This window comes from Henckelia pumila, chromosome 4 (genome assembly GCF_033568475.1).
Source record: "Henckelia pumila isolate YLH828 chromosome 4, ASM3356847v2, whole genome shotgun sequence".
Lineage (NCBI taxonomy): Eukaryota > Viridiplantae > Streptophyta > Magnoliopsida > Lamiales > Gesneriaceae > Henckelia > Henckelia pumila.
Genome location: NC_133123.1, coordinates 149,228,296 through 149,248,246, shown reverse-complemented (window position 1 = coordinate 149,248,246; position 19,951 = coordinate 149,228,296). Strand labels below are relative to the sequence as shown.

Genomic DNA, 19,951 nt, shown 5'->3' with positions numbered 1-19,951 from the left:
TTGTGTAGAAATTCCTGTTGCATAATAATGTTTAATTAATAATAATTATTCGGTATTTATGAATTGTTTGAGTTAATTGCTTAAGTTATTTTATTAAGTTTTGAAAAATATTGCATCTCGATGTTGCTGATATCGTGGGACAACATTAGAGCATTCTTATTTATATGTTTTTATCCATAACCTGCGTAAATAAACCTTACAAAAAGTAAAAACTATAATATCTGAAAGAATTATAAATTGTTATATTATTTGTTTTTTTTTTTTTGTCTAAATAGAAATGCATGTGTTTTTGTGTATCGTCAAATTCTCATTTCAAAAAATGGTTTACACGCGCTTGCGTGCACACACATATATATATATCAAGATAGAAATTAAGAACTCGATTGCATTATTATTGAAAGAATGCGACGGAAAAAAACATTTGAGTTTTATCAATGCATTATGGATTGACTCAATTATTTCATGTTATACTGTCAAATTTATTTTGATATATTATAGAAACGACAATGCATGCACGATCTCTATATTGATAGATAACTTCACATTATATATTTGGCCTAAATAATAAAACTTGTGATGCAGGAAATAAAAATACAAAAATAAAAGAACACTTGCAATTTCATGAAGTTAGGTAAACACAAGCCTTAAATCATGCCCAAATGTAAAAATTTGACTGATCAAGAAAGATAACAAGTACTTTTGTTTAGAAGTACAACATGATTTAAGAATCTCTTTGTATATATCTTACAACCACAAAACATCATTAAAAGGATGATGCTACTTAAATAGAAGAAAAAAATAGCAACAAATTAAGCTCGAGCTCAATCGTAGATCTCAAAACCTGCATGATGTTATTGGAATCATGAGTGCAATGACTCTCAAAACACTCAATAATATGAATTAAGCATCGAGAAAATAAGCAAATAATATTTTATAATTTGATTTGAAAAAAAGTTCCGTAACAAATAGTTTGTGATCAAAACACATTAATGTTTGGGAAAATAAGCTTTTTGGTCCAGTAACTTTATCCTCTTTAGGTTTTGGTCCATTAACTTCCCGATATGAGTTTTGATACACTAACTTTGTATTATCAGTGTTTTTTGGTCCAAATGCATACGTGTCAACTTCTGAATTCTGATTGGTCCAAGTCATCATTTTGGACCAATAAAAAACTGACACGTATGTAGTTGGACCAAAAAACACTGAAAATGTAAAGTTAGTACACCAAAACCCATATCGGAAAGGTTAATGAACCAAAACCAAAATATTGACAAGTTAATGGACCAAAAAACTTATTTTTCCTTAATGTTTTATACACATATATCACATAACCACATAAAGTTCACCATTTATTGCAAAGGAAAATTTTCCCTTTTTAGCATGGGCTTTAAAGGTATCTGTGTGTTCATTCCATGATTTCTCTTAGAAATTTATTTTCTAACTAAAAAAAATTGACATAATTTAGTAAGTATTTGGAAAAGTTTCTAAGAAACACTTATCAGCTTTTTTTTAACAAAATTTTGAAATTTTGTAAATTTTTGTTAAAAAAAATTGAGAAGTGCATGCTAAAAGCTCTCCCTAAACACTACCTTATTACATTAATTATCTGGAATCATATTGTTAAGGCATTGGGACAAAAGGAGATGTTCAAGAAGGAGTGATACGATTCACACTTTGTATGGAACATAATCATACGAATATTATGTATTTTATATATTTTGTTCTTAAAATATTTTTTGAAGTTAAGTTTAAGAACAAATTGTTAGTATTCAATCTAACATGTGTGAAGGGCAAATTTGAGATCATGAAAACGTTTCTCTAAAAAGTTGGTTATATCAGAGGCGGTTGCTATATTCACCGAATTTGTTACAATATGATTTTCTTTAGTTACTTTTTAGTTCCATCTTATAGTTTCTTTGGTTATTTAAATATACAATTGCTACTTATTTGTAAAATTACAATTTAATACTCCACCATTTGAAGTATCCTATCAAATCTATTATATATAGTTTGGAAGTCTTAATACATGTTTTAGACTCTCAAATTTCTAAGTAACCAAATATTAAGTTCAAATATAAGGTTTTATAGAATTACAATTTTGACTATTACTCCACCATTCGAACTTTGAAGTATCATATCAAATCTATTATATATAGTTTGGAAGTTTTAATACATGTTTTAAATTTTCAAAATTCTAAGTAAACCAAACATTATGTTCAAATAAATTAAAGGCTCCATATGGACAAATACTTTAAATACGTTTTGAGTGATTTATGAGCAAAATATTTAAAAAATATATTTTGGACAAGATTTTTTTGACATGTTTTTGAAACATATTTTTTAAAAAGTGTTGTTAGAGTAGATTTTTGTAGAATTTAAAAAAAAAATTAGATGTGTTCATTATGTTTTTAGAATGACTGAATGAGTAGACCTCTTGTTAGACAGTCTTAAGGATCTTTAATTATGAGATGGATTAACCCTACCTATATTTACAATAATAAGTAATATTTTTGGTATAAAATTGTAGTATTTTTTAATGGGTGACTCAAATAGGATACCCGTTACACAAAATTGATAAGTGAAAACGTTTCACAGGAGTACTTTTTGTCTTTTAGAGTTGACTGCAATGACACAAATAAAAATTTATTATTTTTAAAAATACCTTTTATAAAATTATTTTAAGAAAAATGTTTTTTTGGTCCAATAAGTTGTCCATTTCTTGGTTTGGTCCATTAGCTTTTCAAATTTTGCTTTAGGTACACTAACAGCTAAAAACGTCAGCATTTTCCACTGTCAAATCAGTAATTGGACCAAAATATCCGAAAACTAAAAGTTAATGTACCAAAACAAAATTTTGAAAAGTTAATGGACCAAAACAAAAAAATAAACAAGTTAATGGACTAAAAAAATATTTTTTCATTTTTTGTTAGGTACTTGCTCAAATAGAGCCTAAGTATCAAGGATATATAATAATTACACAAAAATGTAACAAAAATTGGCAATGTAAGAAATTCACATATTTATTGCTTTGTTATCAGGATTAGAAGAACTCGTAAGTATCAATGATAATAATTAAAAAATGAAAAGAAATGCACTATAAAAATAAATTAGTAATTACAAAATTTTGTATATACATTTATATTCTTACCAAAGATATTTTTGAAATGATACAGTATTGATATCATCCAATTATTGTGACTATCTAAATTTATCATTATATATTACATAATAGGCATTCATGTGTGAATATGTGATGTTAGTCCATAATATCTATACAGTCAATAAAGTAAGAACGCTTAATATAACTAAGTTTTGGTTAAACATTTTTCAATATTTCTAAATTGTCCTTAATTAGTTTCTTTTTTTACGCTCAATTTTATCTTTTTATTCAAATCATTAACCATTTTTTTCTTATCACAATCCTAAAAACATCCAAAACAGAAAAGGTCCAACAAAAATCATAATCGAGTTTATTGTTTTATGGATTTATACAACTATATCGAATCTATTTTTACATTTTGTGGACACACAACATGTGTGTCATAGTTACTAGATATTAATTAACACAAAACTCATATAAAGTGATCTTACAAGTCAATTTTGTACAACAGATCTCTTATTTAAGTTATTCATGAAAAAATATAACATTATATACCAATAATATTGTTTTTCTTTATATATAAATATAGATAAGTTGACTCATCTCATAAAAAACTTGCTCTTAATTAAAATTTAGTCATACTTAAATTTATATAGTTTGGTATATTCTTATTTAAACCTACAATAATATGATTAATATCTTCATTATATAACTTTATCAATATTTTTTTTATTTTTTTTCCTAAAATAACTTTCTTTTTAACGCAAAAATTCATGTGAAATATTCTCACATGTCACTTTTTTGAGTTAGATTTCTTATTCAATCTGAAGCACGAAAAAATATTAGTTTTTATACAAAATATATTATTTTCATAGATATCAAACGGATCAACCTATCTCATAAACCGTTGACCTACCCAAGATATTTCAATCATATTTATCTATCTCATAAACCGTTGACCTACCCAAGATATTTCAATCATATTTATCTATATTTTAAAAGTTAAGTATATATATACAAATTAAGTAACATAACCATTTAAATATGTATGAAAATCATTTCTTTAAAAAAAAATTATGAAGAACGTCATAATTCAAAAAGAATACTTGACAAAAATCATTTTTTCAAATGATCACCACCAACAGATATATAGCTGCTACGTATTTTGTTGTCAAATTAAGTTCTTAGTATTAAGTAGACAAAATCTTGTGTCTCTTAGTATTAAGTAAACAAAATCTTTTGTTAGACAGATCTATGATAAGTTCTTAGTATTAAGCAGACAAAATTTTTTGTGAGACAAATCTTTGAATTGGGTAACTCATGATAGAGTATAATTTTTTATGCTAAAAATATTATTATTTATTGTAAAAATGTTTGATCCGTTTCACGAATAAGACTGTGTCACAACATACCTACTCGACATCAAGAAGATAAACCAAGAAGAGAAGGGAAAATATCTATATATCTATTTAATGATAGTTATATAAATAAAATTATAAAAAAGAGAGGGACAAAGATGAGAAAATACACAAGAGAATAATTGGGTGTAATAATTGATTGGGTGAAATGATTTTTCACATTTAACTTCAATCTTAATAGAAGTTATTTAATTATATAACTTTCATTTTACTATTGATTGTGTCAAATTGTCTAAAAAATTATCATACATAAAATTTATATGTTATTATATGATTTTTTTTCATTTCAATTATTTATTGTGATGATTTATTTAATTCAAAGTTCCATGTGTTTAATCTATATCTACTCTACTATAAAAGTATGAATATAGGGATAACGTTTTTGTATTGTGTATATACATGTTTACCCTTTTGTTCTATATGAATGAGATGTTAATGATGGTTACATAAGTAAAATTATAAAAAAGATAGGGACAAAGATGGAAAAATACACAAGACAATTGATTGAATGTAATAATTGATTGGGTGTAATGATTTTCATATTTAACTTCAATCTTAATAGAAGTTATTTAATTTTATAACTTCCATTTTACTGTTGATTGTCTCAAATTGTCTCAAAAATTACATCTACTCTACTATAAAAGTATGAATATAGGAGCAACGTTTTTGTATTGTGTATATATATGTTTACCCTTTTGTTCTATATGAATGATATGTTAATGATGGTTACATAAGTAAAATTATAAAAAAGATAGGGACAAAGATCAGAAAATACACAAGACAATTGATTGAATGTAATAATTGATTGGGTATAATGATTTTCATATTTAACTTCAATCTTAATAGAAGTTATTTAATTTTATAACTTCCATTTTACTATTGGTTGTCTCAAATTGTCTCAAAAATTACATCTACTCTACTATAAAAGTATGAATATAGGGGCAACGTTTTTGTATTGTGTATATACATGTTTACCCTTTTGTTCTATATGAATGAGATGTTAATGATGGTTACATAAGTAAAATTATAAAAAAGATAGGGACAAAGATGGAAAAATACACAAGACAATTGATTGAATGTAATAATTGATTGGGTGTAATGATTTTCATATTTAACTTCAATCTTAATAGAAGTTATTTAATTTTATAACTTCCATTTTACTATTGATTGTCTCAAATTGTCTCAAAAATTACACACATAAAATTTATATGTTATTATATGATTTTTTTTCATTTCAATTATTTATTATGATGATTTATTTCAAAGTTTCATGTTTTTAATAATATATTCCATACGTATATTATTTTTTTCATGAATATGGTATAAATTTGGTTGTTTTAAAAATGGTTACATTATTTCAAAGAAAAACATTGGTCATCTAAATTTATTATTGTATAGTTTATAAACCAATAATTGTTAATCTTTCTTTACGAAAGATACATTCTAACATAAAAATAAAATATCATGCATTTAGATGATCACTTTAATAAATGAAATGTTATTTATATATTTATATATATGTATATATTTATATATATACATGAATTGATATAAAAATCAATAGATTAATAAAAACATAGCAAATTATAAACAAACATTACTTTTAAAGTTTTAATAGAGTTAAATAAAATGATTAGATAAAAATAATTTATCTACTCGGTATAAAAAAATTCAAATGATTCAAAATAAAACTATCAATTATCATTAAATAATACTTAGTAAAAAAGCTGAGCAAAAATAAATTATTTACAAATAATACTTTGAATATGCATGTAAATTATTATGGCAAGGAGATTAATTCATTATATTTTATACTTTTGTATAAAACTATTTTGTTAAAATATTTCCTCATTTATTTATGTTTACATGTATTTTTTTTTAATATAGTGATAAGGTTGAGTCATACGTCATAATCAAATCTTTCCATAAAATAAATAAAAGAAATAAAATAAATCATACTGCCTATTAATGAAATGTTTATAATTAAATTTTCTTTATTATAATTGTTATGTTTAATTTTTAGTTGATAAAAGAAAAATAAAATAAAATGTTAATTAAATACATATGATAAGTTTAGAACGAATATTAAAATAATAATTAAAACCAATAATTAATAATACATAGTGAAAATATTATTTATATATACTAATGATTAAGAAAATGTTTATTTAAGATAATGATATGATATATCTATTAATTAATATAAAATATTATTTTTTAAAATATAATAAACTAAAAGAGAGAAAAATTTAATTAATGAGATTCTACATTAAGGGTACACAAATCATGCATCCAATGATTCATATATCTACACATAGACGTAATTAATGATATATTGTTGACGTGACAAATAATGAGACATTAGATCTATTATTAAGGTAAAACTCATAAGATATGTTGAACCGTACCGAAAATTTTTGTTGAAGATAATATTTTTTTGATATTTCTTCTTAATATACATGTAAATGGTATGAAAATAAGAAATATATTGATGCATTTGAATGTAATGACAATTAATGTAATGCACTGAAATTAACTACTATTAAAATTATGTTAGTTATTTAAATTTAAAAATAAATTATAGTTTAAAAAATGTAAAAAAAAATTGTAGGGATGTAAATTGGCATGATATTAAGTGCCAAAAATATTGAAATAAATTGGTATATAACAAAAAAATAAAATATTAAATTTAGCAGAATAATTAATACGAAGATAATTATTGAAAAGTAAAGCTTAAAACTTAATTCACATATATCAAAAGAAACTTAAGATCCAAACATAAGAGTTTTAACTATTATTTAAAAAATAATACATCTCAAACAAAAATATAATTTGATCATTACTTATTTTATTCCTATTAAAATATGAGTAAATTTAAAGTTATTTTAATTCTATATTATATCTAATATAAAAATTATTTGTTAAAATATCTTTATAAAAGTTTATTTTAATTGTTATATTTTTATGTTAAATTAATCATATAATTATTTTAACACTCTAAGTAATTATTATAGAAGACAACAAAGTGATAATATATAATAAGTTTAAAATCAATACTTTAAGTTATTATTATAAATTTTTTACTTATTTTATGAAAGTTTATTTTAATTGTTATATTTTTATGTTAAATTAATCATATTATAATACAATACATAATTACAAAATTATTATTATTATATAAAATAAAACTTTGAAAAATTCAAATAAAATATATGAAAAAAATTATCAACTTAGAAATTTTACTTATTATGTTATTTAAACACTAATTTCATATATTATTATATCTAAATATTAATTCTTACCATTATATTATATGATTTGATTTCGTATTGTTTTTTGTCATTTAATATTGAATCAATGTTTTAAAATATCTATTTTCAACTCTTTATAATTACGTCAATATATTATTTGTTTCCAAAATGTTAAATGTTCTTACAAGGTATTTGATTTTCTGACTTATGATATATTCATGTTTCAAGTTATATATATAGACTCCGGAGTCAATATTTTTTTTAAAATTAGATAGTGAAGTGGATGCATATTGAAATATATATGTGACATTATTTACAATATATATATATATATATATAAAATGTTAATGTATATTTTATTATTAGTATTCTTTTTAATTTAATTATATAAATAATTTGTCATAAAATAAATGATCTGATGTGCACGAGCTTTTTACTAGTATTGATGAAAAAGGCAATTGTTGCATTGAAAATACCTCGTGAAAGGGTGAGACCGCTGATGCTCGTAATTATGGTGCTCTTTTCTTCCATTGTTTCCCTTATTATGATTCGAAAGCCTTCATTTCCAAAGCTCTGTTGTTCCTCCCCTACTTCCTCTGCCCAACCCTTGGTAGAATCGCCACAAGATACCACTTCAATTTCAGTGAGTGTTGGGTGTTCACCAAAGTCTTGAGGAAACTCCTCCAAATTTAAATATCGAAGAATTAAGTGCTGGAGGACTGGGAAGTGTGTCTTGTCTGCTCTCCAATGTACCAAGTCGTCAATCTCCGCAATCTGCAACACTTTCAATTTAACAAATTGCCCTTGTATTGGGCACCATGTCAGGCCTTCACACGCGTTGGACCAGAGCTGAAGCAGCTCAAGATTAGGCAATGAACCCACAATGCTCATATCTTCCCAAGGTAACCAGCATCTACATAAAGTCAACTCCTTGAGAGACAATGGGAAGCTCATATATTTCCAAGATATCGGGCAATGTGGATGAAAACTTAGCGATTGGAGTTTCTGCAAGTGGACAAGATTGTGAAGGTGGAAGAAGGGCCATTCCACTCCTGAGCATAGATCATCATACGTAAGTGATAATTCCTTCAGATTTGGAAGTCTTCTATAAACCTCCTCAGTGCACCTCAAATATACAACTCCGTGTAGAGTCTGCAGATTTTCCAAAACATGATTGTCCATGGGAGGATCGGGTAAAAAAATTTCATTACTCTCCAGATGCCTAAGGTGTGGCAGGCACCAAATCTCCGGTGGCATAGATAAAGGTTTGGATAAAGAATTATCAATTTCCAAAGTCTGTAGATTCCAAAATTGGGACATCAAAGAATAAAACCTCAGAATCGAATTTCGATCCAAATGACCATGGAAAGACAAGAACCGCAGGTTCATTAGCTCGGAGTTTTCATCTGGTAGAATTGAATCAGTCATTATCAACACCTTCAACAATCGTAATTGACCAGCGTACCATGGCGTGCTATCCGACCCACTGGTAATAGACGGACTTAGTGATGCCGCTCCCACTATATGCAGGGCACGTGGGATGGTCCCTTCGGGTTCCAAGTTAGATGGACGAATACGGAGGTGAGATATGAATTTTGGGTTCTTATCATATATCACACCAAACAGGTTTATATTTTTCACCTCCCTCCTCAATAGGTCTCTCAAGAGATCATGCACACCACAACGTAGGAAGTTACCAAGGAACCCTCGTCTACGAACTATAAGCAGGTTTCTATCAACAAGTTCTGCTATGTATTCATGTGCTGCCTCTTCCAAGCTTTTACCTCTTATCGGTTTTACAATTCCCTCAGAAACCAATTCCTTGATGAGCCTAGGGACATAAAGATTATATGGATCTGGAGCCAAAGCCAAGTGGAGAAAGCATGGTTTCAAATGAATAGGCAAGTTATTGTAACTCAAATATAATATCTTTTGGCATTTCTCGTTGTCCTCGGAATTTATGATTGAGTTCAAATTTCCTGCGACATGCTTCCATGAATCCATCGTCTTATCAGACTTGGCGAGCACTCCCCCAATCATTACAATTGCCAGAGGAAGTCCTTTGCAATTTTTCGCAATGTCCTTCCCTAATTCTTCCAGTTCAGGAGGGCAACCTTGTTTATGTCCGAAAACTTTTTCACTCAGCAATTCCCAACTGATGTTGTCATCTAACAAATCCAGTTCAAAGAGCGGACAAGAGCTCAGTTGCTCTGCCACCTTCTTTACCCTCGTCGTTATCATGATTCGACTTCCATTGTTACAATGATCTGGAAAGAATCGTTTTATCTCGTCCCAAGACTCAATGCTCCATAAATCATCCAGCACGATCAAATATCTTCTACCACATAAGCTTTTGTACAATTGTTCACCCAATTGTTCGTCACCAGCATCACACTTGGCCTGGCCCAAATGATCATCATCACTTAAATGACCACCCTCTGATCTACTCTGTCCAATTTCTAAAAGCATTTCGGAAATAATATTTCGTGCACTATGTTTTTCAGATATTGTAGCCCAAGCACAAATATCAAAGTAATGCTTAATAAGTGGATGTTCGTACACATTTTTAGCTAGAGTGGACTTACCTATTCCTCCCATTCCAACAATTGCTATGATTTGGCGATTTGATTGTTGTCCAGTGAGTATATCCAATATTTCATTCAACTTCTCATCACAACCCACCATTGTAGTTTGCTCTTTGGGAGCTGATCTTGATGGCACTGCAGGCGAATAATCCATGAATGTGGGATCTTCCTCAAAATTGCCAATAGTCTCTTTTATCCTCATCAGCTTGTTCTCGATCAGATCCTCCATCTGTTCTATAATTTTATGGATATATTGGGAGAAGCGGGTCGAGTTCATCGCCTCGAAGAGCGCAGATCGTACTCGATTTCGAGCCAATACGTAGGACTCAATGGTATCTTCTGCTTCATTAGCTGCAGCAGCAATTTGACTCTCTACTCCAGCCATTTCTTGGTGGGCTCTGTGTGAATAACCTTCGAGAAATTCTTGAAAGAAACGGACCTTTTGTAGCAGGGACTCGATCTGGTTTCTGTGTATATGAAACCATTGCTGGGAAGGGTGGAAGATGAGCTCTGAAGTATTCAGAAGAGACATTACAGCTGCATACGCTGCCGCCATGATTGAAGCTTAAATCAAGTTTCAGCAGTGAATTTGGCTTCTGCAGATATATTTAAGAGAGCACAGCATTAGGATAGAGTTTAGTTAATTATTGGAATTATGGATCATTGTCATTTTTTCACATTTATTGCTTTGAAAAGTTCAAAAAATAATGATTAATTTTGTTATTTACGTGATATGAATAGTGTTGAGACCTACTTAATTAATGGCTTTGAAAAGGAAAAAAACAAAAATAAAAAACTCATTTCTGGCTGCATTTTTTGTTATTCTCCTAAAATATCTTTCTTTTTCAGTCGAACCGAAAAACCGTTTATATAATTTAATATAATAAATAATATATTTTGAAATTTTAAAAACTCAAAAATTATATAAAATATATATTTAACATAGTTTGAAAGCTAAATAAATATGTAAATATATTTAAAATATCAATTATAGTTATAAATTATTTAAATAATAAATTATTTAATTATAAAAAACCAATAATAATTAAAATAATTATTTAAATGAAGTAGAAATTTCAAATAATAATGTATTTATATATAAAAATATTAAATCTAAGGTTTAAAAATTAAAAAAAATATAAAAAAAATTCAAAAAACCGGGAACCGGTTTTCCGGTTCTAGGCCGGTCCAACCGGTTCTTGACCAGTTCTGACCGGTTGGACCGGTTTTTCGGTTTTTTGTGTCGGACCGGACCGGTTCGGCGACCGGTTCCCGGTCGAACCGGTTGAATCGGCCGGTCCGGTCCGGTTCCGAAAACACTGTTTTTAATAATAATAAAAAAACTCGCATACCATGCTTTCACATAACAATTTCTGGTTATTGTAGAGATATTGAAGAGTGGAGAGATTAGAGAACGACTTAATGAGGGAAAACGTTTTAGAAATTAAAGCATGATTGGTAAGAGGGAATGAGCTGATCATTCTTTATAACCATGTTTGGTTTGGATTTGAAATGAGAATTTATATTCCCATTGAAATGGCTATTGATCATGTTTTTTATAATCAATACATGTCATGCATTTATGTCAACATTTCCATTTTGCAATATATACGTGCGGTACATGAATCTTCTTCAACCTTTCGAACTCATTGTAAAGTTTACAGAAAAAAATTTTCTTCTTCCTTCGAAAAATCCAGAAAGAAAATTTCAAAATTTTCTTTTCTTAAATTTATCAGAATCTTCTGTCCAATTTCTATTCTCAATACATGCTTCAAAAAAAAAAATTGCATATCAAAATTTGAGAATCAATTTTCCGAAGTTTCACCGTACGAAGGATCAAGAAAAATCAAGAACAAATATTTTAAGACAGAGATATCATGACTCTGATACCAAATGTTAGAGTTTTTCTCAATAATCATATTTATACAAATATATGAACATGATAAACAATATGTGGAAGCAAGATCGAGCGTTACCTCCGGCCATTGAATAATCTGTAAGTAAGCTCATTTTCCTCCGGTTGAAGCCTTCTAAACACTCCATGTAGCACCCGGAAATTTTTATACGTAAAATCGCATTTATAATTAGGAAAAATAATTATTTAAAAGTTATTATTTTGGGTTAAATGATATTTATGTGTCATTATGTGAATTATATGCATGATTTAAATTTATTTTAACATTTAACCCACAATTAATGTATTTTTGGATTTTTGAGTAAATAATTTATTTTATCGCGTATACGGGACCGTGGACGGACGAGATACTTATTTTTCACCCAAATTATTTTATGAGATTTTTAGTGGCCATAAAATATTATTTTTAAGGTATTATTTAATGAAATTTTATGGCATTTCATATATATATTTTAGCAAGTCTATTTTTAGCCAAAATAAGTCATTTTAATGACTTTTAAAGACTTTTAAAAATCTCTTAATTTTTAATTTCGAGATTTTTGATTTTATTATCAGACTTATATTTTTAGTAGGAGTTTTAATATGTATTATTTATATTTATTAGGTAATTATTTCTTAATTAATTAATTATCAAAGTTTTAACCTAAAATCTAATATTCATCAAACATACCCTACGTTTCTATCTCCCTAGCCGCCTCCCCCACCTTCTTCATCATCTTCCTCACGTCTAGCAGCAGCCATCGATCTGTTCTTCAAGTTTCCTTCAAGATTTTTAGAGTTTGTCATCCGTTCGTCGTCCCGGTGTCCCGTACACGCAAAATCTTCAAGGAAAATTATTGAAGCCATGTATAATTCTTTTGTTATACACCATATAAGCTATTAATTCATGTTTTTCTCAGAAATACTAGGATCCATACGTATAAAATTCTGAAATTGTCAAGGCTGGCATGTTTCTTCCTTCCTTTTTCATACTTTTGATTGGTTCTTGATCATAGACACGTTTTATTAGTCATGGAAGGGTCCAGCTTGTTGATGGCCATCTAGCAGCATGCTTGAGGGTCCTTAGGGTCGAGTGGTGTGGTCGGTTTGGGGCTGGAAGGGTCTGAAACGAAGAACTTCTTCTCTGGTGCACCAGATCGCACAGATTTGGGTTCTGAGGGAGAAGGATTCGTTCTCTCTCCTCAGGCCACGGTTTGGGGTGAGGTTTAAAGGGTTTGAACCCCCTAGATGTTGTCTAGGATTGAGAAGTGGTTTCACGGAAAAATATGGCCAGAGTAGGGAGAACGATTGGATTTACGGCAGCCGCTCAGGGCTGGGCGTGAGCTGGGGGAATAGCCTGTTGCAAGGCTTTGTTCTCCTTCCTCGGACCACCGTTTGGGCTGATTCTTGGCTTGATGCAAACTTCTGGATGTGGTCTAGGTTCACCAGGTGGACTCCGGCCGGAGGCCGAAGTTGGGCGGCCGCCGGCCTTCTTTAAGGCTGCTCATGGCCGAGAGGCTAGAGAGGAGGGGGATCGGGTTCAGGGTATTGGGAAGGTCCGAGTCGGGTCTTGGGGCCTGGGTCGGGTCTGGTTAGTAGTGGGTCGGGTCAGGTTGGTCCAGGTTCTGGTTAGGTGGGTCGGGCTCGGGTATTTTATTTTCTAAGTTATTAAGGATTTAAGTGTTATTTGAGCCAAAATATTTAATTAGAAAATTATTTGGGCCTCCAAATAATTTTATTTGGGCCTCAAATAATTTATTTAAGTTAGCCCAATGATTTTTATGGGATTGGCAGTCCATGGGAATTTTTAAGCCAGTCTAGGAATTTATTGGGTTTTAATTAAGTTAATGAGCTTAAATATTTTTATTTAGGCCTAGTTTAGTTTAATTAAGTTATTTGGGCTAAAATGTGATTTTTGGGCTTAGTTTAAGTTAATGGGCTTAAATGTTTTAATTAGGTCCATTTTATGATCATGGGCTTTTATTTATGAATTAATTCGCAATTGGACTTTATTTAATTAATGGGCCACCTTAAGATTTAATGAGTTTAGAGTGAGTGATCAGCAGTCTGGACCAACCCATGAAAATTACTAAGTCCAGAATATATATTTAATTTATTTTATGCATGAAAGTATTTTAAGTATAAGTCTATTTATTATGAAAATCAATTAAATATATATTACAGACATATTTTTAGTGCATGCATTCATGAAATGTTACATGTTATGATTATGATAATTGTTGAGCTATAAAATATTTTATGATGGAAATTGAAGTAGTGTGACAGCACAGAGGTGGTTATCCACTATTTAAGTTGAGAGGTAGTTTACTACCAACAAGAAGTGATTTATCACCGCCACGTACGTTGGTTCAGGAGACTGATCAGTCGGCATAGATTTAGTCACACTTACTGATAGGACCATAGACTGTTTCAAAATATCATGCTCAACTATATTAAGTATGCTTATGATGTCAAGTTATGCTTATGTTTAAGAATCAGGATCAGTGATGTTTATGTCATTATTATGCAATATTTTTATTCATGCATGCATGTACACATATATGTATTAATATGATTATGTGATGCATTATTTTAAGGGTAAATTTAGGGATGGCAATTTCCTCCGAATCCGATGGGGAATCCGATACCCGACCCGAATGGAGGAGGGTATGGAGGTGTGTTTTGGACCGGATTAAATAAATGGGTAAATGGGTATGGGAATCTCGTATATGGGGATGGAGGAGGATGTAGTAATATCCTACTCATACCCGACCCGATACCCGATTAAATATATATATATATATATATACACACATACTTATTAATTTATATTAATTAAATGCTAATTTAATTTTTTTGTTGAATTATGTTAGTTTGATGGAACAATGAAAATTATTCGTATGATCTGGTTCGAACGATATAGATTGTTCTAGTGGAGGTCTAGTGTATTTGATCCGTTGAAGTATGTTTTTCGCAAAGAAACATGGATCGAATACTTGATTCATCTGGAACTCAATTTTCATCGGACATTTGATCTGGCAGCGTTGTTGAGCTTTGGTCCGAATGAGTCCAATTTGATCTGTATTTAAAATCTTAATTACTTTGTTACTTGTTTTTGTTTTGACTTGTTATTACCAAAACTTTAGAGTTTGATCTCCAACACTTCCATGTTTTATTTTTTTTATTGTTCTCTTAAAAATTTTGGTATAAAAATCTAGTAAAAAAGTATAGTTTTATCAAAATAATTCAAATTTGAAAAAATGTATTTGTACGGAGTAGATACGATAAATGAGTATATGGGTAGGGTATGGATATCCGATCCTCCGACGGGTATGGGGATGGGGATGAAATTGAATATCCGATGGGTATGGGTATGAGTATGGGGATGAGTTTAATAAATGGGTATGGGGATGGAGACACGATATCCTACCCATACCCGACCCATTGTCATCTCTAGGTAAATTCGCATTCAGTACCTAAACCCAAACACATATGCATGTTCAGTCCCCTGTCAGAAAAATATTTGTTTAAACTTCCTGGGCCTACATTTTTTTCTCGGATAAAAATGAGTACAAAACATTGAAAATAAGGTACGAATATATGATATTCCAGTACAAAACATTAAAAATCTGGTATAAAAACTAAGATTTTGAGTATAAAATTAACATGAACATTTTTATTAATAATAAAAATATGTCATTAATATTAATATTTTTAATATTCAAAAATCATATATTTGTACCAGATCTAACACATTTCGTACTCAAAAAACATATATTAGTGCTCTATTTCTGATATTTTGTACCCATTTTCATCAAAACATACAATTTGTCATTAATGTCAATATTTATCTATATATTTGAGTACTCAAAAATCATACATTTATACCAGATTTTCAATATTTTGTACTGGAATATCATGTATTTGTACCTTATTTTCAATGTTTTGTACTGATTTTCATCCTAGAAAAAAATGTGGGCCCAGGGAGTTTAAACAAACATTTTTCTTACGTGGGACTGAACATGTATATTTGTTTGGGTTTAGGTACTGAATGCTACTTTACCGTTATTTTAACCCTTGTTATAAAGGATTAGACATGTTGAACCTCTACGCTCACTACACTTATATGATGCAGGTGAGCAGATGATTCTTTTGTAGCTCCTACTGGTGGTGAGGAGTTATGACTTCGTTGGCAGTGGATCCCGTGACCGTCGCAGTAGAGAGTTATTATTGTTTTGAGACATTTTTATCAGGGTTTTTAAAACAAGTTTCAAATCTTTATTTATGATTATTTCCGCATACATGAGTTATGGATTTTGGAGTTACATATTAATATTATTATTGCATGTCTCGAGATTTTTATTTATTTAAGTTATTGTTAAAAGAATTTATTTGTAGTATTATTTTTCATGTTTTTACATATATGTATGGGCGTATATGTATAGTTATTATTTTTAAAAAAAAATTTCCGCATTCTATTAGTAGTAGGAATTTCATTTGGTATCAGGACGCGGTTCTTGGAGGGCGTCCATCTGCCACGTGAAGCTCAGAAATCTCACTACCGGTCTGTAAATTTTAAATGTTTTATTATGATTTATCAGGAGCATATGTTATGACTTAAGACTTTATGTTAGCAAAGTTTTAAAATACTTAGTTATGCATTGCGATTTACGTGAAGAATGTGTGGTGATGCAGTATGCCCCAAGACATGTTATACGACAGGTTGACCACAAGGAATTTCGAATTTGGGAATTCGGTTTTATTTTGTTGAAACTAAGTTTGATATTTATGAAATATGGGTTGTCACTTGAATTTTTGTAGTAACGTATTGATTTTAAGTTAGAATGATTTCATTGGTAAATTATTGGGTTTGTGATGGTAAAAGCTAGCGGGCCTATCTAGAAAATTTTTATGAAGGTATAGCGAAAGATAGAACAATAAAGGTAAATTTCGATAAGAGGTATTAAGTTTATGTGATAGCAATAGTATTATTGTTTGAGGCGATAGTAGGATTCCTCGCAAGAATGATTAATCGAGGGTTGTATCATTTTCTTCTTTAGTGAATTTAAAATGTTACTTTATAGAGGCTAGTATATATTTTTGGGAATTAAGTCTGCATGTGTCAAATTATGCTAGTTGTGGTTTTAAGTTTGTACTATTAATTATATGAGATATAAATTGATGATAAATATGTTTTGTATTAGGTTCTTGAATCTTTGAGAATAAGAATAATCGTGGAGTTAGTTTGATAAAGAATTGGATAATCTTTGATAAGACTTAAGGGTTCGCATGGTTGGTGCTACCAAGTAAGCTGTATTGGGTTTGACGTTCAAGTCACTTACCTTTAAATAAATAGATTTGGGAACTTGTCAGCCTGACTTATAGATGTTGTGATGACTAAATGATGAAGATGTAAATTTTTATAGGCATGTGTAATTGGTCAGGTGTGGCATAACACAATTGTTATAAATTTTGGTTTCGATGTCAAGTATAATATAAGCTTTAGATATGTCTAAGAGTTGACGATAGATATATATATATATTTGGAGTAAGTTCTTTTGTTAAGAGTTGAGTCGTTTAAGAATTTGAGTTGTTGATTCTACGCACATATGGGTATTTGAAGCACTTGGAATAATCACGAGTCAGCGTAATGACTTGATATTATAAATGTTATCTCGATACTTTCGTTTTACGTTGGGGTTAATTTTATATAAGTATTTGTATTGATGTTCTTTCAATATCCTTGGGTTGTATAAATTTGAATTACGGGGTCATGTTATAGGAGTGTCTCCACCAAGATTTTTGTGATGCATGAGCAAAAAGGTACTAATTGTGTTTTGACTGTACTTGAGACCAACATGTATTACTTGTGAGCGGATTATTCAGTTTATTAGGTAATTGATTTAGTATTTTGATTTTGAGGAGTTCAGATTCCATGGACTATAAGTAGAGGCAACTAAGAAATGATATGGAATTAACTACTGAATGTTATATGATTACGCTATTTAGAGACGATGACATGTAAATACTGTTCGGGGAATTTCACTCCTCCAATAGGTAAATCTAAGTGCCTTAAGCCTAAACTAACCACAGAATTAGAATTCATATATTTTAAGCATATTCCTGACGTTAGGAGAATTTATGTTGTACATGAAGTTTGACACTAAATTCAATTTTTGGGTTTCATTGATTTATAGCACTCGATATTTAAGACTTTCAAATGTTCAATAGTTGGAAGTGTAGTGGTAAACGGATAAGTTGAAGAAAAATTGCGATGAATGGCAGATGTTCAACTCAAAGATGTTTAACTTGTTATAAAAAGCTAGTGTGTGGATAAACTTTACAAGTTGAATTTATTGGTGTTTATATTGTAATCCTATGCTTTAATAAGTAAATTAGGAACAAAAGTTCGGCTTACGAATGTTGGAGGATTGATAAGTAGAGTGTATAAGCATATAAAATCAGTCAGGTTTTGGCATAGTGCGATTTTTGTGTTTAGGAAGATGAATAATAGAATTAATTGAGTTTTACATATAAGTTGAGGTAAGTATGTGGGTGTACTTTCATTATAGTACTAAGATTTGTATAAAATGTCAGATTTTGTTTACAGTGGAATGTAAGTAAATTGTAATGATTCTCTTGACGAGGTATTTCAGCAACGGAAGTTTATAAATGTAGGTTTGATGAAGATGAAGAGGACACCTGGGAAGAATAAAATATTTTGTTTATCAGAGTGCACAGTAGAAGCATGACTTTTGGGATACTGAGACTTGTGAACTAGATAGGTAATCGTGGATTTAGTAACTTGGATTTTTAGAGACTCCGTTATTAGAGTTTGATCAGTCAAATTTCGAGGACGAAATTCAAATTAGGGGGGGGGGGGTGGGAATTGTAGCACCCGAAAATTTTTATACGTAAAATCGCATGCATAATTAGGAAAAATAATTATTTAAAAGTTAGTATTTTGGGTTAAATGATATTTATGTGTCATTATGTGAATTATATGCATGATTTAAATTTATTTTAGCATTTAACCCGCAATTAATGTATTTTTGGATTTTTGAGTAAATAATTTATTTTATCGCGTATACGGGACCGTGGACGGACGAGATACTTATTTTTCACCCAAATTATTTTATGAGATTTTTAGTGGCCATAAAATATTATTTTTAAGGTATTATTTAATGAAATTTTATGGCATTTCATATATATATATATTTTAGCAAGTTTATTTTTAGCCAAAATAAATCATTTTAATGACTTTTAAAGACATTTAAAAATCTCTTAATTTTTAATTTCGGGATTTTTTATTTTATTATCAGACTTGTATTTTTATTAGGAGTTTTAATATGTATTATTTATATTTATTAGGTAATTATTTCTTAATTAATTAATTATCAAAGTTTTAACCTAAAATCTAATATTCATCAAACCTACCCTACGTTTCTATCTCCCTAGCCGCCTCCCCTTCTTCCTCAAACTTCCCAATAGTCTCTTTTATCATCATCAGCTTGTTCTGGATCAGATCCTCCATCTCTTCTATAACTATATGGATACATTCAGAAGTTAATTTTTGGATCTATAGCACACGCACCCCAACTTAATTTTTAGTCAAATAAAAAATCAAAATGACAAAATTAATAAGGAAAAATTGCATATTTCACCCCTTTATCAGTTTCATTTTATTATTTATGTTGGGGCAA

At 29.4% G+C, this 19,951-nt stretch overlaps 1 protein-coding gene across 1 annotated transcript; it reads right to left on the bottom strand.

Annotated features, from left to right (window-relative positions):
- Positions 1 to 685: 685 nt before the first annotated feature.
- Positions 686 to 10,988, bottom strand: LOC140864239 (putative late blight resistance protein homolog R1B-16). The gene is made up of 2 exons (XM_073268283.1): positions 8,246 to 10,988; positions 686 to 841 (listed from the first exon to the last, which is right to left on the bottom strand). Exons 1-2 carry the CDS (start codon positions 10,908 to 10,910, stop codon positions 822 to 824), a joined length of 2,685 nt encoding a protein of 894 aa, XP_073124384.1. The 5' UTR covers positions 10,911 to 10,988; the 3' UTR covers positions 686 to 821.
- Between the last annotated feature and the right edge of the window lie 8,963 nt (positions 10,989 to 19,951).

Bases quoted from the DNA above. Each gene is read 5' to 3' on its own strand.
- LOC140864239 (XM_073268283.1), bottom strand. From the start codon at position 10,910: ATGGCGGCAGCGTATGCAGCTGTAATGTCTCTTCTGAATACTTCAGAG. The intron at 842-8,245 runs GTATTTTCAATG...AACATCATGCAG, and splicing joins CGGTCTCACCCTTTCACGAG to GTTTTGAGATCTACGATTGA.